At 31.5% G+C, this 24,925-nt stretch overlaps 1 protein-coding gene and 1 pseudogene across 1 annotated transcript; both read right to left on the bottom strand.

The window, feature by feature from the left end:
• Positions 1-1,008: 1,008 nt before the first annotated feature.
• Positions 1,009-3,986, bottom strand: LOC126682625 (protein NRT1/ PTR FAMILY 8.3-like; annotated as a pseudogene).
• Positions 3,987-4,723: 737 nt separating this feature from the next.
• On the bottom strand, positions 4,724-9,762 carry LOC126681171 (protein NRT1/ PTR FAMILY 8.3-like). Its single transcript, XM_050376604.2, has 5 exons — positions 9,577-9,762; positions 7,876-7,981; positions 7,566-7,783; positions 6,109-6,659; positions 4,724-5,810 (listed from the first exon to the last, which is right to left on the bottom strand). The coding sequence occupies exons 1-5, from the start codon at positions 9,631-9,633 to the stop codon at positions 4,988-4,990; spliced, it is 1,755 nt and encodes a 584-aa protein (XP_050232561.1). The 5' UTR covers positions 9,634-9,762; the 3' UTR covers positions 4,724-4,987.
• Between the last annotated feature and the right edge of the window lie 15,163 nt (positions 9,763-24,925).

Raw genomic sequence — 24,925 nt, forward strand, 5'->3', positions numbered from 1 at the left:
AGAGAAAAATAAAATAAAAAATTTAGACGGCTATGATTTTTTCATTTGAGTGAAAAAAGAGAGAATGTTGGTAAATTTCAATAGCAGCCAATTGCTCAATTCTTTAGGACGGAGTGGATGAAGGGAGGAACTTATCGGACGAGGAAAAGGATTCATTTTTCAAAAAAAAAGGCCAAATTGTTTTCATTTTTTTATTTATGGTCAAACTTTTAATTTCGTTAATTGTAGTTCTGATAAATATATTTTCATAATAAAAAAAAGAAAAAGATGGACTACAAAAAAAATCAAATATATCTTGTCTTTTTCGGAATTGCTTTTAAATAATTGGTTATAATTAAAATGTATTTATTGAAATTAGGCCGAAATTGACGTTCTTGAAATGTTGGGATATACATATAAAAAAGTCAAAAAAATTAAATATTTTTGAATGATGGTGCCTTTACTTAAAAATCTAATTTGATACATTACTTAACTTTTAGAATTTCTAAAACCTGAAGCTTTTGGTGGGTAATTGATCCTGAAGATCACTGAACTTTCGAGTTTTTTCATTTCAGTCACTAAACTATTTTTTTTCATTTTGATCACTGAACTTTCATTTTTTTTCATTTTGGTATTTTCAGGGTCAAAAATGCTTAGGTGGCAGCCGGAATTAATTTTTTTTAACCTGAAAACTTGCCATATATGCAATATTTGATCGAAAAATTCATTTTCAAAGTAAAATTATGTATGTATGATAAATTTTCAAAGTAAAACTTATAAAATCCGGTTGTCACATGTCAATTTCCGGTTGCCACCTAAGCATTTTTGGTCTGAAATACCAAAATGAAAAAAAATGAAAGTTCAATGACCAAAATGAAAAGAAAAATAGTTTAGTGACTGAAATGAAAAAACTCGAAAGTTCAATGATGGTCAGGATCAATTACCCGCTTTTGGTTGTTTAAGTTTAAAGTTTTCCCTGTTAATCGGGTTATTGCTTGTATGATAAGTGAACAAAAATGGTTATGCAAGTATGTAACCTTTCGCTAGCCATGCACCATTAAAGAAATGAGATTTGATGTTTCTAACAAATGGATCAGCTCACCATAACCAAATAACGAATATGACACAAAGCATACTCCTCCTATGCCCTAAGGAAAATAATTTTTTAATTTCTTTATGTACAAACCATTCTTAGCTAATTTGCTCGTCGCTAATCGGTCGTCCTCTAGTTGAGGAGATGACCTCCTTCGGAGGCCGCCTTGGCGCCTTCTGCTTGTATTTCTTGGCGCGAACAATGTAGATGAATATATTAGCAATGCTGAGTCCGGCTATGAGCCAGAAGAAATAATTAAGATGGCCCTTGTTCAAGTTATCCGGAATCCATCCTGGATTTCTGCCTATCGTTGTGAAGTACGTTACCATAGTCAGAATAAATGAGCTCAGATAATTTGCCCAAGGACGTTGTCAGAAGCGAAAATGCTCTGCATAAACTTCGCATGGCATCAGGAGATTGCTCGTAGAAAAATTGAACTTGCCCGACGAATGTAAACACCTCTGCAGCACCTGTTAACATATACTGAGGAATTTGCCAAAAGATGCTGAGAGGCACCGCAGCACCCATATCAACCAACCCGAGCTCGTTGGCGAGCATTTAATCTCTACCAAAGCAGCAGCAAACATGCATCGCGCTGACATAAAGAGGCCAATGCCCATCCTTGGCAACTCCGAGAAGCCCCTCTCTCTTCCCGTAGACTTCTTTGCAATTGGGACAATGACCGCATCATAGACTGGCACCCTGAAATAACACTAATAACATCAAATGATGACAAGGAGGCAGGAGGAATGGTGAAAGATCCAATTTTTGTGTCCATTAGCATGCGTTGTTCCACAAACATTGTGGACATTTGGGCATAGACAGCCGAAAACACAATTCCTGTCGCCCAGATTGGAAACATGCAAACCAAAATCTTCAGTTCCTCCACTTGTGTCACGGTACAAAGCCTCCATGGATCGGAGGTAGACCCTGTTTTGGCCCCAGCTTCTGAAATTATAGCAGCTTTATCAAGGCACTTGCATAGAAATGGATATTCAGTGTAAAAATTATTTTCAGAACTAGTTAATAGTTGTAAAAAAACTTCTGCGCATTTTCTAACACAAAATGTCCATAAAAAGATCATTATCAGAACTAAGGTAGTGGTTTAGCTTGGATAAGCATGTCCACTCACAACAGAGTATTTGAACTAACTAAAAAAAGCAAGGCATTCCAACGGGTCTTAATCGTTCCCCGACTGATAAATCCAATTGATAAGCCAATCAAAATACACAAATAGATGACTTGGCACCGACACGAGTATAATAACAAAGAGAAATGAAAAAGAAACTTACTCCAATTCATGCTGTGCTCCAATTTTCTGCTACCTTCAATTGCAAATTGTCCATCTTGTGTCTCGTATAGGAGACTACTATCTATAGGCACCTCCAAATTCCGCTCATGATATGATGCAACTAGAACCTGGCACATCCTTGCAATGGGACTCCCTCCCGGTTTCTGAAATCTATAGAGGGGTGCGCCGGATAAAAAACTTATAATAGCAATTCCCACAAACAATGTAGGAATTCCAAATCCCAGACCCCACCCTGCTTTATCTTGAATATATACCAGTAAACTACTTGATACAAGCACCAATATTAATAGAGAAATAATACCAGTTGAAGAAAGATCCCTTCTTCACCCTTTCCTTAGGATCAGTGTCGTCAAACTGGTCAGCGCCAAACGAAGAAACACATTGCTTGATGCCACCCGTCCAAAGAAGAAAACTGCATACTGAGCTGGAGCAGCCGAAGGACACAAAGAACCTTCACATTCAGCTGGTATTAATGCAGTAAGTGATGCTGAGAGTGTCAATGTACACATTCCCAGTGCCAATTTACGACTCTCGAGTTATCAAATGTAGTCAAGACATCCAACAAAATCCATATATGAAAGAAAAGAGAAACATCTAAAATAGCATATAGGCTCCATGGACCCTAACAATTCTAGACATTAATACATTTCACATCCAATGTTTTCTTAAATAAATGTTTTGAACTTTTCATAAGTTTGTTGTAGTTCAAAGGCATCAATTTATCTAAATAAAAATTAAAGAGAAAGAAAGATTACGTAACATAATATACTATAAAAATCAGAATCAGCACCCAAAATGAAAGGACAAGCTTTCCAATTTCCAGTCCTCTGCTTAAGAGCAGGATCACCTTTGAGGTCAGCTGAGCCATCTCCTGTATAGAGCCCATTGCTTCTGTTCTGAAGACGCGAAATGGAACATCATATGCAACTATACAAATGACGAAGTGCGAGACCAGTTTCATTGTGACTGCATAGCCAAGAGAACAGATAGTATACACACAGAGAAATAAATAAAAATCCACATATCACATAAAATGATCAATAACATATTTTTAAAAACTATAACTAACTCTCCAAAATTAATTCATAATATAAGTCAAGCATTGACACATTACAAAGGGAGGTTATAAGGTTCAACAAAATTTTAAAATATAAATATATCTTTGCTGCGGGTGCATCGCAGAACCCCTCCTGCCTCTCAATTGAATCTCGAACAGGTACTCATTTGTACGGATGTACCTATGATACAACAAACACGCTAAATGCTAAATTCGCCATCATGATAGGCTCAATGCAAGTACTCGTTCATCACCGTAGATGGACGAATTTTTTTATTTAAAACATTTAGTCAGAAACAGTTAACCGATCATCCAAAACGAAACAAAACCATTACGTTGTTCTAACTAATTGATTAAAAAAGTTAAATTGTACTTATTTGATCTCGAGACACAGGTTTGAAGTCCTCGTTGATCGTTTTTTGTTTATGGTTCATTTTAAACAAAGTAAACAGCCTGAGAAAACAATCTAAAGCAGAACCAGTTGCATAAAGATTACAAATACATACCCTTCCAAACTATGATAAAAGAATAATTGAAACCAGAAACTAACCAAACATTAATAAACAAGGAATACAATTTATATATTATACTCTGCATGCAAATATATAAATCTACCAAAAACAATCAAAAAAGAATGAGGATAAATCTCATCTAGGACTCATCCTCCAAGAGGGCAGTTTGCTCCATCTTTACTATGTCAACATACCAATTTCCTAATAACGTTTAATGCATAGATCTCAAAAAATCTGAAATAAAACCACTCATAAACCGACACGCTATCTTATTCATTCTACTACTCCCTTATAGTTTTGGATTTTAACATTTTCAAACAGTTTTGAAAAACTACAATAAATATTTTGGATTTTTATAATAGACATTAGATAAGGACTTAAGAAATTAATTTCAAATAAACTTCAAAGTATCACATTCGGCTCATTAAATGAGAAAGATGTTCATAGTTCGAGCTCGGTTCATTTAAATTTACAATTTTTATATCTAGTTTAGATTCAGCTCATGTTAATTTGTTTAAATGTTAAACGAATTGAGATCAACTCATTTAAATATTAAACGAATCAAATTTGGACAATAAATGTTAAATGAACGAACTGAGATCAAGCATGTTCATCGGCTTACCAGTTAATCATCGAGTTTAAGTCCCCTCTTCCACATTAATTGAGTTTTTTTTTTTTGAAAATAATTAATTGAGTTATTGCTCGTATTGTAAACCAAAGAAAATGATTATGCAAGTATGCAATCTTTTGCTAGCCATTCACAATAAACGTTAATGAAAAGAGCTTTTGCATTTTGCAGACTGAATCATCTCAATTCAGTAAATTCTAAAGGGAGCAAATTTGAAAGAAATGAGATTTGGAGTTTCTAACAATCGGATCAGTTCACCATAACCAAATAGCGAATATGATACAAAGCATATTCCTCCTATACCCCAAGGAAAAGAAACTTTTTTCTTTATGTACAAACCATCCATAGCTAATCCGCTCGTGAGTCGTGGCTAATCGATCATCTTCTAGTTGATGAGATAACCTCCTTAGGAGGCCGCCTTCTTTTTGTATTTCTTGGCGCAAACAATGTAGATGAACATGTTCGCAACGCTGAGTCCAGCTATGAGCCAGAAGAAATAATCTAGATGGCCCTTGTTCAAGTTATCCGGAATCCATCCTGCTTTCCCCCCTGTGGTTGTGAAGTACGTTACCATAGTTAGAATAAATGAGCTAAGATAATTGCCCAAAGATGTTGTCAGAAGTGACAATGCGCTGCATAAACTTCGCATAGCATCGGGAGACTGCTCGTAAAAAAATTCAAGTTGACCGATGAACGTGAACACTTCTGCAGCACCAATTAACATATACTGAGGAATTTGCCAAAAGATGCTGAGAGGCACAGCAGCACCAGAATCAACCAACCCGAGCTCTTTGGCAAGCTGTAAGCGTTTAATCTCTACCAAAGCAGCAGCAAACATGCACAGCACTGAAATAAAGAGGCCAATCCCCATCCTTTGCAGCTCCGAGAAGCCCCTCTCTTTTCCCGTAAACTTCCTTGCGATTGGGACAATGACCGCGTCGTAGATTGGCACCCAGCAAATAACACTGATAACATCAAATGATGACAAGGAGGCAGGAGGAATGATGAAAGAGCCAATTTTTGTGTCCATTAGCATTCCTTGTTCCACAAACATTGTGGACATTTGAGCATAGACAGCCGAAAACACAATTCCTGTCGCCCAGATTGGAAACATACGAACCAAAATCTTCAGTTCCTCCACTTGTGTTACGGTGCAAAGCCTCCATGGATCGGAGAAAGACCCAGTTTTGGACTCAGCTTCTGAAATTACAGCAGCTTTATCAAGGCACCTGCATAGAAATGATATTTAGCTTAAAAATTCTTTTCAGCACCAACTAAACAGGTGTCAGAAGAACTTATGCACAATATCTAACACAAATTGTCCGTAAAAAGAAAATTTTCAGAATTAAACTGGTATTAGCTTGTATGCAGAGTATTTTTGACCAACTAAATAAAGCAAGGAATTCCAAAGGGTCTTAGCCGTTCCCCGACTTAAGAATCCAATTTGATAAGCCAAACAAAATAAATAAATGATGACTTGGCACCGACACAAGGATGATAACAAAGAGAAATGAAAAAGAAAATTACTCCAGTTCATTGCTGTGCTCCAATTTTCTGCTACCTTCAATAGCAGAATCTTGTGTTTCATATAGGAGACTACTATCTATAGGGACCTCCAGATTCCGCTTATGAAATGACGCAACCATAACCTGGCACATCCTAGTAATAGGACTCCCACCTGGTTTCTGAAATCTATACAAGGGTGTGCCGGATAAAAAACTTATAATAGCAATTCCCATAAATAATGCAGGAATTCCAAATCCCAGGCCCCACCCTGCATTATCTTGAATATATACCAGTAAACTACTTGATATAAGAGCACCAATATTGATAGAAAAATAAAACCAGTTGAAGAAAGAACCCTTTTTCACCCTTTCCTTAGGATCGGTGTCATCAAACTGGTCAGCCCCGAAGGAAGAAACACATGGCTTGATGCCACCAGTCCCAAGTGCAATCAGATAGAGCCCAAAGAAGAAAACTGCATACTGAGCTGGAGCAGCCGAAGGACACATAGAACCCACACATTCAGCTGGCATTAATGCAGGAACTGATGCTGAGAGTGTCAATGTACACATTCCCTGTGGCAATTAACGACTCTTGAATTATTCAACAGTACACATCCAATCCAACAAAATCCATAAATGGAAGAAAAGAGAAACATTTAAAATAGCATATACACTCCATGGACTATAACAATTCTAGATATTAATATATTTTTCATCCAGTCTTCTCAAAATAAAGATGTTTTGAACTTTTCATAAGTTTGTGGTATTTCAAAGGCATCCATTTTTTACTTCCTGAGATATCTAATATATTTTCCTAGAATATATCAATTAGACTAGTTCGCAATACAATGGCCTATGCTCAAGTTACAGGTGAAGAAGAATCACCATCTAATCATTCAGGATACCTTAAGACCAACAATTATTCACAGTTAAGGTTTTTGATGAAACTCTTAGAAGTTGATTTAAGTAAATTACAGAGGGGTGCTATTCTTTTTCTTTTAAATAACTTTATAACAAACACTGTTCTCCCAGCTAATTGTCGCAGATTGGAACATTCCCAAAATACTTCTATTGTAAAATGAGCCAAATCTAAATTAAATGTCCTTCGCTTCAGTTGCCTATTTTCTAGTGAGGTAGTATCAATTCAAAAGAAAAAATCCTAGCAGAACTGGGATTAATTAATCTTATTTCAGACCCCTATAAGCTAGAAATGTAAGATATCCTAGCAGAAACTATTATTGTTTTTCTATGTATTGAACACCATAGTGATGTGGAAAAAAAAATTCAGACTTAAATATAGAGAAGTGACAAAAACCGCAATGACCATGTAGAATCATTAGCTGAGACAACTAACTGAACAGAAAAAACAGCGAGTAGGTTTATGTTGGTTTGAGTAATGTGGCGACGAATCATAAAAAGAGAAAAAGATGTGGTGTTATAACCCAAAAAATCAAAAGAAGAGAGTTGAGCAAGAATTACAATGAGGTAGATTGTGGAGAAGGCAGCTATTGTCCAATATCTTCCCCAATAAGCATCTGCCAGGACGGCTCCAATCAGTGGTGTGATGTAGCAAGTACCTGCCCAGGTTGTAACATTTCTTGCGGCAGCTACATTGCCTTCATGCAGCTTATGGGTAAGATAAGTAACAAGATTTGTGGAAATCCCATAATAAGCCAAACGTTCACAACATTCAGTACCTGTTTGGCATATGATACAAAAAGTTAAAAAAAGAAAATTATAGAGGGAGAGAGTATGTAACACAAGGAACACTAAGAATAATAATCTGTACCCAAAATAAAAGGACAAGCTTTCCAAGTTCCAGTCTTCTGCTTAAGAACAGGATTGCCTTTGAGGTCAACTGAGCCATCTCCTGTATAGAGTTCATTGCTTCTACTCTGAAGACACAAAAATGGAACATCATATGCAACTATGCAAGCGACAAAGTGCTAGACCAGTTTCATTGAGACGTATTTGGTAGACAGGACAGGAGAACAAATAACACACACACAAAGACATAAATAAAAATCCACATATCAGTATGGCTGTATAACAAAGCCAGACATATCATGAAATAATCAACAAAATTTTCCAAAACTGACTAACTCTTTTTGTGCCACCCACAAGGAAATAATCCTCTCCAAAATTAATTCATAAAATAAGTCAAGCATTGGCACACATAGAGAGAACTCGGTTCCAAACTAGATGGGCATGTAATCATACAAATTTCCGAGGAAACAGATGGCCCATCATATAGTAGAACACCCCACACATATTTAAATAGAAATCTCTGTCATTTTTTCTCGCCTTAGCCAGTATCCATCGCTTCATATTTTTCGCAACAACTTTACCTAGAAATAGGTAATCAACGGTTCAAGAAGGAACTGCCAGAAAGTAGGATAACATAACATGATAACTTTCTATGAACATCACTAAGGCAGAACCAATAAGGTTCAGCGCGATACAAAGATATAAATGTCTTTGCTCCAGGTACATAGCCGAACCCCTTATGCCTCTCAATTGAATCTTGAACTGGTAGTCATTCATACCTATGATACCACAAACACGCCAAATGCTAAACTCACCATCATGATTAGCACAATGGAAGTATTGGCTCATCAGTCATCACCATACGTGAACGAAAAAATTTGTTCAATACATTTAGTCAGAAACAATTAGCTGTCCATCCCAATATTAAAAAGTCCAAAATAAAACAAATCGACCGCAATGTTTCGTTTGAAAAGGCTCAAATAGCAACAGGGTCAGACGGCTGACATATATTCCAATAACAATAGGCTGGTTCCAAGCCAAATGATCATACCAATTTGATAAAGTCGAGCTGCTAATAGTTGATACCATAAAACTATGGGTATTGCAGAGTTATTAGTGAACCTGTTAAGCTGTTACAGTAGATAGAGACCATAAAATTATAAATAATTAAGTATATATGCGTTTATTGCTATTGGGTTAAATGTAACAAAAAGATGAACTTTAGCATGTTTTACAATTAAACACGAACTTTAAAAATTGGCAAAAACAGTCGACAACTTTAATCTTTTGACAAATTTTGAGCTATATTTTGTTAAAAAAACATTGATGTGGCTGCCAGAACCGTGTATATTCTGCGTCCACATCAGCAATTTTCAACGGAAAATAGCTGATTTTGTCAGATTTTAAAGTTCACTAATGTTCGTGATTAAATTTGCATTTAAAATTTGTTTAAATCGAACAAAATAAACAGCCTGAGAATAGATATTATTATCAACTAATAGATAAATAGGGGAGACAATTTTTAAATTTGACTCTCTAAGCTAAAGTATCCAATCTACAAATATAAATCAAATCCCACAAATAAATTAATTTTTCTCAATTGAAACAAAAGTCACTGTTCCTTGCTCGATCAATACTTAAAATTGAGCAAAAAAATACAACTTAAATCAATCAAATTATATAAAATTGTAGAGAATGGAATCAGATAAAATTGAGGAGAAACCTCATCGGAGACTCCATCTTCCAAAAGTGCAGTTTGCTCCTCCGCCACCGAACCCATTTTAATGGAGATTGAAAAACAGTGAGAAGAAATTAAAGATAAGTGATCGAAGAAGTGAAGATACAGATAAAAGTGTGAGCCAAAGGATTTTTATTGTATTGAAGATGACGTACAAATATTAACAAGGTTGGTGACTTGGGAATTTGCAATTCTTGGAGGAAAAAGGTACTAAATAACCATGGCTTTTTTCTAAAGGAACATCAATCACCCTAAACTTAGAAATATAGTATTCCGACTCGGTTCAATTTAATTTGTTTAAATGATAAGCGAATCGAGTTCAATCTTGTTTATTTAAATGCTAAATGTACTCGCTCATTTAAATGCCGAATGAGTTAAACTCACACTTTAAATGTTAGATAATATGAGCTCAGGCTGGCTCATTTAAGTGTTAAACAATTTGAACTCGAGTAACTATGGAAATCCTCCTTTAATGGAGTGCGGAATTTCCATTAATTACTCTTATGGGAAGTTCATATAGAAGTCATCTCGTGAGCTCATAATAAAACTTATATAGAAATCAGCTCGCAAACTCATATACAAAATATTCGTAAATATAAACAAACCGAACACTTTCAAGTACAACATCGGCTTGTTTTTTCATTATTTTTTATAATTTTTTTCCATATTGTTGGTACAATTTGTAATGATTTTGTTATTACTAAAATACTTTTATTTTAAAATTTAGAAAAAAAAATTATCATATCAATAAATCGAAAGCGGATGGTGGTTTGAGTATAGATGCAATACAAAATATTCGTAAATAGATACGAGGATCTTTTATAGAATCGGGGTTGGGTGTGGATATGATTTCTCATCCTCACTCCGTTCTATTGTCATTCCTAAATTCGAACAACTTCACCAAAATGCCATTTTTTTTTCCAAATTTGAGACTCTTTTTCTCTATGTTTCAATTTTTCTATTTTAATACCAAACACAAATAACAAAAATAATCAAATCAAAACCCACACACATCAGCATCAACTAACCGAAACCTAATTACAATTTCAATATATTGATTACCGTCCAAAAACAACAATCCTTATAATATCAAATTATATTTTTTGAAACAAATTAAACCATTCATCAATTAAAAAGACAAATCAGCTCAATCCAAAACCTTGGAGATTTGAATTTTACTTTAAGTTACTAAATTATTTTTTAAGTAATTAAAGAATAAAATTCACAACGGTTTCACTAATTATAGTGACAGTGATTTTTATTTACTAAAAGATAACCGAAAAATAATCAAAAAATAATAAAAATATAAATTAAGGTTAGGAAATTTTCAGATTACTTAAAATCGAGCAAAATAATCCAACACAAATCAATCAAAAAAAATCGTAGAAAATTTTAAAATTAAGAATTTCAGTTTAAAAAAATCAAGATTAGGAATTTTAAAATATAAAATGATTGGACCGTGTTAATTATTAAAGGTGGCCGTGGTTTTCTGCTAGTAATGATTGAGAAATAATGTGAGAATAATTAAACGAAGGTGATGGTTGGTAGTTGATAAAGATGTTGGACTGTGTGCTGTGTGACGGGTGATATAGGTCTAATGTTTTAATTAGGGCAATATTAGCACTTTTTGAAAAGAATTGTGACTGTTTTGGACTTTCTACCTTTCTTCAATTATCATAATAACCAACAAACAAACAAAACTAATTCTTAGAGTTTTGAGCCTTTTTGTTCTTGAATTATGCACCACCAGGAACCCAGGAACCGCTTCAGCTTATCATTCATATGTCAAAAATAATTTCTTTATTTTTATTGAATTTTTTTCCACTTTGGCAGGGTTGTACGTGCACCGAATATGGAAATTCCCGAATTCGAATCAAAATCAAACTAAGGCACCGTTTGGATTGATGGATTTTAAACGATGAATTTTAAACAATCTATGGATTCGGACAAAATCCATCGTTTGGTTAAAAAAAGTATCAAAATCCATAAATTTTTGAATTTCCTCATTTTCTATAATCAAGTATCATTTTTTAGGGATTTAATTTCCCACCTCCTTGGTGGGAAAGTCCAAATCCATCATTTTCTATAAATAATAGATTGTTATACTATTTAGATTTTTTTCAAAACTATCCCTAAAAAAAAATTAATATTCCTAAATTATCCTTAATCCTAATTAACCATTTTTTTCTTTTACCATTTTATTTAGCTTTTATTTATACAAACATCTCTGCAAATATTTTTTTTTGCCGTTGAAGGTTTAACCAACTATTTTTTTGTAAGTTCTGCATTTTGTTTATTCCTTTAGTTGTTACATAAAAAAAAGTGACACATATTACTGTTGATGCATGTCATGATATTTTCAATAGATGCATGTCATAATATTCATGAAATTTGGATAAAATTTGAGTTAGTTTTTTCTTCCAATAATCTTACTGTTGACATTAATTTTGTGTTCGGTTATTTATGGTTTTTCAAATGAAAAAACAAACTACTTGTTTATAATTACAATTTTAAATAACTATTGTTTCAAAGCTAATTGTATTCGTTTTATCAAATAATTTAATACTATGATTATACAAGATGTTTATATTAATATGAGTATGAATTATAATTTTTTTTGTATTAAGGATTTGAGATGGCCCGTCTACCTAAAAGTAGAAGAAGAATTGCTATTGTAATGGCTACTATTTATATAGAAATGCTTATGGATGTTTATTCTCTCATGTCAATCATCACCCATAAATTTATATTAAATGGTGTGAAATTACCTAAAGGCATTAATTATGTGAATGATGAATTTGGAGAAGAGAGAGTTGCAGCAAGATTACGCAATATTAGATATGCTATATATAAGAGAAAGTGATATTTACACAATCAATTTATTGAGAATGGATAGAAAAACATTTTGGAAATTATGTGAGATGGTTAGAGATGTAGGTAAGTTACCTGGAACAAGAAATTTAGAGCTTGAAGAAATGGTAGCTATTTTAATTATAATAAATATTATTTTAATTCTTAGTATTCTTGATCTTATGTTATAGAAGAAATGTCTTTTGCTATAAAATGATTAATATTTAAATATATAATTGAGGGTAGAAATGGAAAAAATATTTTAAATCCATAGATTGTAGTTATTAAACCAAACAAGAGTGGAAGAAAAATTACATCATAAATCCATTGATTTTGTATGCAAACCAAACGATAAAATTTCAAAATCCATACATTTAAAATTCCATTAATTTTGTTAAAATCTATGGATTTTAGAATCCATCAATCCAAACGGTACCTAAAGGTATTTGTGTTAATATTATAAAAATTTACGTTTTCTCATTTTAATCACGTCATTTATAAATCGTCATTTTCGAACAAGAACTATCAATTTTTCTCAAATCTATAGACCGTTCAGAAATCCGGTAAAAATTGCTGAGCTGGCAACCCAATAGTGACATGCTATTTTTACGACATAAGTAGCAATTTGCCTCTTAAATTTGTAAGCAATGGACAATTAACACGTAAATTAACATTGTTGGTAAATCAATACACAAACTTGGTAATTATAGGCAATTAGCCCATTTTGACAAAATAATTTACAAGTTAAGGGGGCAAATTGCCAATTTAGGAGACAATTAACTTACAAATTGAGGAGGCAAAAAATGGGGTAAATTGTCCATAATCATTAAGTTCGTATACTGATTTACCCACAAAGTTAATTTATGTGCTAATTGCTCATTGCTTACAAGTTGGAGGGGCATATTGCCGCTTAAGTCCCATTTTTGCAAAACTTTTAAACGGTATATAAATTTGAGAAAAATTGGTAGTTGGTTTGTGCAAATAACGATTTTTAAACGGCGTAATTAAAATGAGAAAATATATAAAGTTGGTGAATTTGTATGACATTACCCTTAAAACTTTCATTTAAATATTATAAATTCCATTTTATATATTTTTTGTATTAAATAAAAAATTGTTATTAAATTTTATAATTTTGAAAAGATAAGTTTTTTGTTTTAATTATAACATTAAGTACTATTTAAAATATATATTAAAATATAAAGTATTGATTTGAATATTTTTAAGTGAAAAGATGTCAATTTGATGCTTGAGGGTGCAATTAAAATCGAAAGGTCATAATTTAAATAAAATTTGTTATTTTGCAACGTAAGGGTGCAATCGAATTGGGACTAAAATGTTGGAAATTTTAAGGGGATTAGCCTTATAATTAAAAAATATATACTAACCTTTAATTTTATTTGAATCGAACCAAAATTTAATTGGTGCGGTTTTGAATTCTATATAGATTCTCATACTAAAAACTATACTGAATCGAAGAATCAAAACTAAAACCGCATAGTAATACGTCATATTATTTATAATTTAAAGTTTATCATTAATATAAGAGTAAATTACTTTCAAATTTTCTATATATATCATAATTTACACTTTTGTCCTTTTTGTTTGAAAATCAATGAAATAATCTTTTATTTTTTGTTTCTGTTAATATTTTAATCTTTATTTTCAGTTTTGGTATGTAGTCAAAAGTAACTAAATAAAAAAAGTTAAAATTTGATTTAATTCATAAATTATATTATATGTTTTTAATATGTACAAATAACAGTTTTATTTTTACCAAATTTAATGACTTCAATTTAATTTTTAATATTTTACTTTTAAAAAATATTGTTTTTTAGTTTAAAAAAGAAATGAAGTAAGAAAATTTAAAAAATAAAACAAATTTAATTTGATTTATTAAGCTATTATAATTCATAAAAAATATATTTTTCATTTATACTTGTATTAAAAATAAATTTAAGAACCACACTAAATTTAATTTTTTTAGTTATGTCTTTTAACTTAGTTAACCAAAACCAAAAATAAACAAAAAGACTGAAACTTTAATAAAAATAAAGAAAAAATAAAAAATTATATCATTTAATTTTTTTTAAAAGAGTATACGGGAGGCTTAAAAATAATTTTATTTTTATATAACTCAACAATAATTTTAGATGATGCTACCTTAAGCTTTTTAATCATAAATTCTTCATTTGAAATAATTATAAATTTATAATATTATAAGAGAAACAAATATATATATGTTGTACTAATTTCATACAAATACTATTTTTATAACTTTAAAGTTTTTAATTTTTTAAAATATGATTTAAATAAAAGGAACAATTTTTATGCATTTTAATTAATTATATTAAACATAAAAAAAATAAGATAAAGGCGTTGAAAGAGGAATAAAACAAAATTCAAGGCTTATAATCACCCATTGTCCCTGATTTTAGCCTCCGATCACGAACGTCCATAAATTTCATTTTCAATCACAAAACACCCTGAACTTCGATTTTAGAATCACAAATGTCCTTTTGGCCAAAAAATGACTAAAATATCTCTAATTAAAAAATAAAAAATCTAACCTAACTAGACTACCCAATCAAATTTAAAATTATCCACACAATCCTCTAACCAATACCTATTTACCCACTCGACTAAATTGCCGCCATCCACCGCCACCCCACCCACCGTTGCCTATCGCATTGCCGATCCATGCTCCCACATGTCGGCTCGTCTTCTCAGACCATTTGAGAAGACAAGCGTCTTATCAAACATATCTGAATGGTCATCATTATTTAGTACATTTAAGGTTAGAAAAAATAAAGTATGAACTATTGGAAGGTCAAAATAAGTTAGAACTTCAAGATTTAAAAATTGTGGATTCCAATAATATATGTATATATACCAGTGTTTTAAAAACCGAACCGATGGCCGAACCGGTGAGGCCACCGGTTTCCGGTTCAACCGGTTTAACCGGTTCAATGACCGGTTCAACCGGTTTAATAAATTTAAAAAAAATTAAAAAAAATTCTGGTTCACCAGTTTTTTACCGGTTCAACACCCGGTTTTTTACCGGTTCATACCGGTCCAATCCGGTTCAGTCCGGTCCAATCCGGTCCAATCAAAAGATCCGGTTTTTCGCCTTTTCAGACCGGACCACTGGCCGGTTCGCGGTTCAACCGGTCCGACCGGCCGGTCCGGTCCGGTTTTTAAAACACTGATATATACATAGTCGTATATCTTGATCAGATTATTATGTTCGATCAAAAAATTTGTATAACTGTGGACTGTTTTTGTACGCAAAGAGTTAATCTGGTACTTGAACTTGTATCTTGGTGTCACATAAATCACTTTTAATATTTTTTTATTTAATTAGATCCATTTATTTGTGTTTGTGGTCAAGTAAGTTTATTTTAACTTTTTTAATTAATTAGATTTCAAATTGTCTTAATTTAGGCCATGTAACCTTTAATCTGTGTACCTCAATAGCGTGACTTATTTGATTCCGAGATATAAATTTGAAGGTCTAATTGACTAATATAATCTATTTAATTCTGAAATACAAATTTAGAAATATAATTGACTAAAAAATTAAAAATCACTTATTTAATTTTGAGACACAAATATCACCCTTTCATTCTAATATTTTTCTTTTAAATATAATGGTCTCATTCTTTTCATTTTTTAAGATATTGTAAGGTGCTACCACATGATTGTTTTATTTGTTGGCTTGTAATGGCCTTCCTTTTCTCAATTCTTTCTTTATTGGCAAACTAAAGAATGTGAAATTATGACTATTTTCTGATTATTGCTTATATTAAATAAAGGCTTAATCACCAAAAAATGCCAAACCTATACGTCTTGTGTCAATTATAGCCAAACCTTTAAAAATCACCAAATTTAGCCAAACCTTATATGTTCTGTTTCTTTTTTAGCCATTTTTGAATCGAACCGGTTTTTGTGACACCGAGTCGTCCACGTCACCGCCAACTAAGCAATTGGCTGACATGGCAGCTGAAATATATAAATAAGGTTTGGCTATAACTGACACAAAATGAATAGGTTTGGCTATAACTGACACAAAATGCATAGGTTTGGTATTTTTTAGTGAATAAAACTAATTTTAAAATTAAATAATTAAATGATTAATTATATTATAATAAAATTTATATATATTTAAAAAATAATATTTTAATTTAACGCTAATTAAAATTAATTTATTTTTTACTAAATTTAAATAATTCTAATAAATTATTTTTACATATTTGATGGATATATAATTAATTTAAATTCTATTAATAACAAAAAATATCATATTCATCTTAAAATTTATTTATTTTTAAATTTCAGTCGTCGGTTCTTTGACACCGCCGCCGTTTGAGACCCAATTGTTCATCTTCCGACGAACAATCTGAGAGTAATATACACTACAAACATACGACAGTGTTCATAATTCAACTATACACACATAAACATAAAAATAATCACTGAATAGACTGCTTATTTAAAGGACGAGTGTAATTATTTTTTCATTTTTTTTTCTTTAAAAAGTGAAGTTCATTTTGGTGGAATCAATATATATCATGATGTTTATGAGCATAAACGCATATGTCATTTTACTTCGAATAGCCAAAAATTTACCTTTATTTACACATAATTATTTTATTTATTACCCAAACCCAGTCATAATAAGATCTCAACAACATTAAAAATAATAAATCAAGTTCAAAATCATCATGAACATTAAAACCTTTCACCAAATTTAATTCAACATTAATTCCTAAGTAATACATTAATTTATTTTTTAATTACATATTCATTAAAATATATTATAATATAAATTTATTAGATTTAATTAGGTTTAATAAAAAATTAAAATTAAATTTAATTAGTATTAAATAGGAAATATTAATTATTTTTAAATATATACTAATTTTATAAATGATATAATTAATTTACTAATTATTAAATTTAAAAATTGGCTTGAATTTAAAATTAGGTTTATTCACCCAAAAAATACCAAACCTATTTTTTTGTGTCAGTTATAGCCAAACCTTATTTAAATATTTCAGCTGACATGCCAGCCAATTGCTTAGTTGGCGGTGATGTGGACGACACGGTGTCAGAAAACCCGGTTCGATTCAAAAATGGCTAAAAAAGAAACAGAACATATAAGGTTTGGCTAAATCTGGTGATTTTTAAAGGTTTGGCTATAATTGACACAAAACGTATAGGTTTGGCATTTTTTGGTGATTAAGCCTTAAATAAAATACATACAAACATATTTTAACAATAGTTAATTACTTAAATATATCGTCTCTCTCTAATCATTTCTCACTCAACTTTCTCCTTTTTTTTTACAAAGCCTAATAACCTCCATTGAAGAAGTGAATTTTGGCCAATTTTTGATCAAAACCACCTTCTCATACTCAAATCTTCTTATTAATCGCATAAAATAAATGATATTATCATATAAGTAAGCTTTTTGTTGTTTCTTTTACTGTGAATTTGTCTACTCTTCATGAGTTTCATTTGATGAAGTATTTTCTTCTTTAAAAATGGAGTTTTTACAAGAAATCGTCTACTTGGTTAAAAAATTAGATTTTTTCAATTTGATTAGTATTCCTTAAATTATAGATATATGACTCTTTTGTTGAAATTAGTTCGATTTGTAATTTATTATTATATTTGAACTAGATTTAATTTTTAGATCTAATATTTTGATTTATGTATTTGGGTGACTTTTGGTGGTTAGTTTAGCCTTATTCAATGACTGTATTTAACAGTTCTCATCATTTTTCTACAGTAGTACTTTACTCAATATGTTGAGAAATCATTCACGTAATTTTTGTTATTATTAATGAAAGTTTTAACTTTTGACAAAAAACATATTTTAATAGTAGTATAGTATTTTATTAAAAGTCTCATTATAATTAAAAAAATACTAGCTACCATGTTTTATTATCTATCAATCAAATTAAGCCTTAATTTCTAATTTTTTGTTGACTTGACCAAATTATTTCTCGAAATTCTAATTGTTTTTAGCTTTCGTATTAACTTGAATTGTCAACTAATTTATCTTTGAAAAAAAAAACTAATTTATCTACTATTGACTTTTTTTTTATTGAGTTTTCCATTTAATTTGTTATTGACTTTTTCAAAATTTATGTCTGATTGCAAAGATAAATGAGACATGTCTTAATTTAGGTAGCATTATGAACAAGAACAACTATTATTATTCCTTAATTATAAATTGAATGTTGCACTGTTTTTGACCGGAGACCAATTGTTTCCCCATAGTAACAAAATGATTTTATTTTCTTTGTTTACGACTCTTTGTGTAGTCTTCCTCCAATAAGAACCCAGCAAACTTGTCAGCATCATGGCTGACGTGGGCTGGCGTCGGAACCGGCAGATTTTATTCGCTGCGTCCAAGTTTTCCGGCGACTACTAGAAAGAAAGAATAATGACTTTGAAACTTTCAGCTTTGACCTTGTTCTTAACTTCTACAAGCCTTTTTTTTAATTACATAATGGTTCTCCAAATGACGAATAATTGGACAGCTCTAAATCGGGTTTCAAATTGTCATAACAATATCTAAACTATACCTATTCACCAAAAAACACCCAAAGCCTTAAGTTTAGGTCCAAACTTTTCAATCGGAAAAGCCGTCGAAAGCGGAAAAAGGTTTACCAATCAATCGAACGAAACATAAAAATAAGCATAAGCATATGTTATAATTATATTAAAAAGTTTGTATGTTCATTTGCGTGTTGTGTCATTTAAATTCATACATTTTCAACTTATCAGAAATAGCCATTTTCGACATATTAAGTTCTTTTTATAGCCATTGTCGAACCGGTTTTTTTTATCACCATATCGTCTACGTCACTGACAACTCAGCAAATAGCTGATATAATAACACCTCCTAATCTAAGCAAACCACACGATGAACCATACCCAGCTAAACCTAACTTTTAAATCAAACTAATAATTAATTATATTATATTATTATAAAATTCATAAATATTTAAAAAGTTAATATTTTCTAACTATTCCTAACTAACACTAATAATTATAGTTAATAAATTTATTTTATAATAGATTTGATAGATGTATAACTAATTTTAAATTTTATTAAATTTTACTAAATAAAAAATAAATTATAATTAATAAATCATTTAAATAAAATGTACACCAAAGTTAAATAAAAAAAAACAAAAACTAATAACCCGCCACGCCTAACCTAACATATGTTGCCCTTTAGTCTGGCAGCCACCTCCAGTTTGATGACTATTCCCATTTCCGCCGCCATTCCCCATATCTGCTGCCGCCGATTTCAGACAAACCCATCTGGATTCGTCTGTGTTAGAACGAACAGATCCGTTCGTTCGGGACGAACCTAGAACGACGAACATCATCTACTCAATTTAGGATCTTTAGTGACGAAAGGTGCATTGGTTGTTAAGATTTGAAGTACATCATCATTTGTTCTTCCTTTCTTTTCCATTTCAAGCCCTAATTCTTGACAATCCCGCTAAATTTCCATCATTTCTTCATGATTTCTTGATTCCAAGTCAAGGAACAAACAACAAAATGACAAGAATGTCCCTAGAAAAAATAAAAACTCTGTTAGGATTTGAGAATGTCGGCGACGCAGTCTCTAGCTCCAACTGGTTGGCGCTGCAATTAGTTGACTATCTAAAGCTTATGAGGCAGACAGACGAACAAAAGTAGAGACTTGGTTTCGAGAGAGGAATTAAGAGAAAAAAAAAGCAGAGATGGTCAAAATGGATAAGCATTTTTGAACGTTCTTAGTTATGGATTCGTCTCAAACGAATAGAGATTGGTTGGTCTCAAACAAACTCAGAAGTTGACAAAGCCATCGTCTGTGCGCCGAGGTAGACGGTGTCAACGGCGTAGGAGGTGGCAGTGGCAGTGGCAGGGGTTGTCGGTAGAAGCGGAGAAAAAGATGATTCACGTCGTTTTGTGTAAATTGATTAGGCTTAGGTCTAGTTTAAATAATTAGAATTTTAAATTAATTTAAATTAGTGTTAATTAGAATTAATTAGAAAATATTAAATTAAAATTTTATAAAAAGGAGATATTTCCTCTCGAGCTTTGTTTAAGATATCTTGGGATATTATTTATCAAGATTTCGAGATGGGTGATTTGGGAATTTAAATGAAGGGATTACTATACTTTTGGTGTCTCAACTTTTTAAAATATGACATTTCGGTGTCTAAACTAAAATTTATCACAAAGAGGTAAGCTAACTTGTTTAAAAATTACTAATTAGTGTTTATTGCCGGTTTCTAGCAGGTAGCCATTAAAGATGTGAGGTATGTGGCAGGTATCAGTTTACACGTGGGCAATTTAATTAAAACACAAAATGACGTGGATTTTAGGGGTTGGGTAATTTGAAAATGACAAAGAAACCCTTGCAACGGTAACAAAATTAGGGTAAATATCATACATCCATTGTTCTTCCTTAGCCATTCTTCTTCCTCTGAGATTCTTCTTGTGGTGACGCTCTTCTTCTTCCTCTGCAATTCTTCACTTTGTTGTTGGCTAAAAAAATGGAACTTTGTTATTGTGACAGGAGAACCATAGAGAGAACTTCATGGACAAACAAAAATCTGGGTCGGAAGTTCATGACATGTGAGATGGGAGATTGCAGCTACTTCAGATGGATGGATGATGAGATGTGCGAGAGAACTACTCGAATTATACCTGGTTTACTAAGAAAGATTGGAAGCCGAACTTGCAAGTAGCTAGAAAAGGGGAGAAATTTTTATGGGCTTGGGCAATTTTTTCCATTCTTGTTCTTATATTTAAGTGATTTGTATTGTGGTGTGGTAGGTTGTTAGATTTGTGAAATATGTTGAACTATGTAGTATTTTGGGTGTATGAGATGTTGTTTGCTGAAATTAATGGAAATTTACTTTGTGTAACTGTTTTTGGTATAAGTGTTTGATGAAATGTCTGAATGAGACTGTGTTACCAATAAACATACTTGAAAATATTAACAATCTAATGCCTGAAAGAAGGTACAAACAGCCATACAACAAAATCAAATTACTCATATAATGTATAAAACAACTGCAATTTCACATTTCACATAATAAATAGTGAAGTTTAATACAAAAGAAGTATGACATTTGCTGTTTTTAAGCAGTCACAACAAAATCAAAATACCTGGACATAAACCCAAGGTAAGCAAAAAACTTAGCAACAACCTAAGCTAGACAAAATAATCAATACATAATCAAGCAATGAAGTCTTCTGGCAAAGTATCTGGAGGTGGTTTAGACCTAGTACACTCTTCAGCAGAGACAGTTGGGTTTGAAGCACTTATTTTTGCCTTCTTGTCGACTCTTGTTGCTGCAGAAGCAGGTCTTTTAGTTTGTGTACTTTTCTGTGATGCTTCACTTGTAGTTGCAGCTTGTTTACCCAATTTCTTAAATGCCAGATTTCTGTTAGTCTTGAAAAGAGGTCCAGGTTCACCTCCAACCCTTTTCACTCCTTCCTTAATAGTTGCTCTTTGACTGGTTGTTTTTGGCTGCAAAAAAATATACATCTTGCACATGATAAGTCAAGTAAAGCAACACAACACAAAAACTTAAAGCAAATAAGTAACAATAAACAAGATAACTTTATCACCACTGGACATAATAGCACAGTCCACAATCTCCTCGTCAGAAGGCTCATCATATTCCACATTTTCAACATTCTCACCATCTCTAATTGCTTCACCATCTCCTACACCTTCATTCTCCTCTAATTTAATAGTTGATCCAACTTCATGGAGTTCATTCTCAGTATTAATACCCTCATTAATAGGTCCAACCTCCACATCTACAAGCCTTATCTCTTCTGCTTGGCTTCCCACTTTGGAAATGTCATTTATACCCTCATCATTGGTACATTACCTAAACTACCCTCTGGCCCCCCTACCTCGTGGTGCTCAATGTAAACCTCTATACCTTTATGCTTAAATAATAAGCTTTCCATGTCAACAAATGACCATGAAGTCACCAGCCTCAACCCATGTGCTAAAGATCTGCCAGGATACCTAACGTGCATCTTGTTAATTTTTTTTCCTCTAACACTGTCTGTGCAACATCAGTCAACCACTCAAGAGAGAATATTCCAAAATCTACATCCACATGCCACGATCTTCCCCCAACATAACCCTTTTCACTACCCTTCAAGTCCCCAACAAAATTAAGATCAACAGCCCTACCACTGAAAAATAAAAAAGCAATTCAATATAAAATTACTGTAAATGGGTTTTAAAATACATATAATTCACATATTTTCCAATCTCATTCGAATAAGACAACTATAAACACAAACACTAGCATTTTTTAATTCAGAAATTCTTTAAACTATACATAAAATCTACATACCTCGTCATTATAGGAGACAACTCATACAAGAACAAGAAATTGTTCCCAAAACGCGCACAACAACTCTTCTCAGAACCCAGGAAACGCAGTTTAGTTCTTGTTCAATCTTCGTTCTTGTTCAATCTTCTGGTTCAATTGAGACAGTAATTCTAACCTAATTTTCACTTCAATTTTTTTCTCATCCAAAACGCAGTCCCGTTTCAATAGTTTAGGGGTATAATAGGTCATTTATAAGGTCATGTGTTTGTCACATGTCTCCATAAAAAGAAAATAAAAATTATAATTCCATGTCAGTTATTTTTCTCTGCAACTAAAAGCCACGTCGTGCTCCAGGTCACCTATTCTGTCAGAAACCGGCACAATACACTAACTAGTAATTTTTAAACAAGTTAGCTTACCTATTTGTGATAAATTTTAGTTTAGACACCGAAATGTCATATTTTAAAAAGCCGAGACACCAAAAGTTTACTTATACCTTAAATGAATTTGGAAATTACGGTTTTCAAATCATGAATTTCTTATGGTTTTCTATTGTTTCTAATTGTTCCTCCATCATGATAATCGGAACACTTTGCTTCGTGGTGAACTGAAAAAGTTATATTTTACGTGGAAGGGCTTCCGTAAATATTGTTGTCTTAATAATGATATTTTGAAGATTTTTATACGAATATTGGTTTTAAATTTGGAAGTGGTGAATTAGTTTCTTTTTGGAATGATAATTGATTGAACTCCAAATCAACGACTTCCCTTTTTCCCCAATTTATTTTATCGAATATGAAAACAGATTCGGTTCAACATATTTTTTTTCGAAGGATGGAGAGGAGAAGAAGTTTACATAATGTGGAACCGGAAGCTTTTGAGGTTTTAAAAAATTTATTTTAGCAATATGTTATTCTTAACATTTCTCATACAAGTACAATTTTTTAGAAGGCTAAACATGGTTATTTTTTTGACAAAATTTATGGTGAAACTTGTCTGGAACCATTCTTTTTTGTCTCGGATTGCTAATTCTGAAAATGGAGCTGTTTTGATTGCGCTTTATGGACGCGTCCTTACTCATTCGTTTTTAGCTCATCGGTTAATCATGTTGTTCGATAATTCGATTTTTAATATTTATACTGAGGAGGAATCTCAGGATCATCTTTTTATGCATTGTCAATTTGCGAGATTAATTTGGCATGGTATTCTTCAAAACAAAAATAGGTATTGTCTTGGATTATGCCTAATGATTTAATGATTTCTTTGTCCAATGGATTAGGCTAATTCTGAGAGGTTTTTACATTGATATTTTGGATTTCTCTTTGAATAACTATGATTTGGGAGATTTAGAAAGTTTGAAACTGACATATTTTTCAACAGAAGGACTCAACTGCAGAAGATATTATCTACAAGAGTTTTCTTGAGGGCTGTTTTTTTTTTTATATAAATCTAATAACAAATAGTTTTCTTATTCGAGTTTGGATTTTAGAAAAAAAATCTAGACTGTATTTTATTTCTCTAATTTTATTCACCTTTTTCAAAACCATAATCTTAATTGTGTGTAAATTTTTTGAGTAGTAGAAATTTACCACTTTTTATGGCTTTTTAATAATACTAGTGTCGCTTTACGTGTTTCACACGTGGCTCGTAGTATGACTCGTCAAATAATGATAAATATTTATTATGATTGTGGTAATTATATTTATATTTGATTAATAATTTTTTTATAATTATAAATTGTTTTAAAATTGAATAATAAAAAATAATAATTTATTAAAAATAGTTTACTTTAATTAAAATTTTATATAATTTAATAATAACTAATATTAAAAATAGTCTATTTAATAATATAATTTATTGTTATATGAACATATAATGTATTAATTATGGACTTAATATCCGAGGATATACAAACAAAATTTATTACAAATTCTAATATATATTCAATTTGTATTGGAAACATAAATTTTGTTAATTTTAAAGTTTGTATCGTTTAGTAATAATACCAAATAATATTATAAAATATTATTATACAAATTTTCATTAAATTAGGAATATCGCCTACATATAATTTTAGACTTTGTATCCTTTAATAATATACCAAA

Source organism: Mercurialis annua, linkage group LG5, assembly GCF_937616625.2.
Source record: "Mercurialis annua linkage group LG5, ddMerAnnu1.2, whole genome shotgun sequence".
Taxonomy (NCBI): Eukaryota; Viridiplantae; Streptophyta; class Magnoliopsida; order Malpighiales; family Euphorbiaceae; genus Mercurialis; species Mercurialis annua.

Excerpts from the sequence above, each read along its gene's own strand:
- LOC126681171 (XM_050376604.2), bottom strand. The coding sequence starts at position 9,633 with ATGGGTTCGGTGGCGGAGGAGCAAACTGCACTTTTGGAAGATGGAGTC. Across the intron at positions 7,982-9,576 it reads AAGATGGAGTCTCCGATGAG|AGTAGAAGCAATGAACTCTA; the intron begins GTTTCTCCTCAA and ends TTGTGTCTTCAG. Across the intron at positions 6,660-7,565 it reads TCTCCACAATCTACCTCATT|GGAATGTGTACATTGACACT; the intron begins GTAATTCTTGCT and ends TAATTGCCACAG.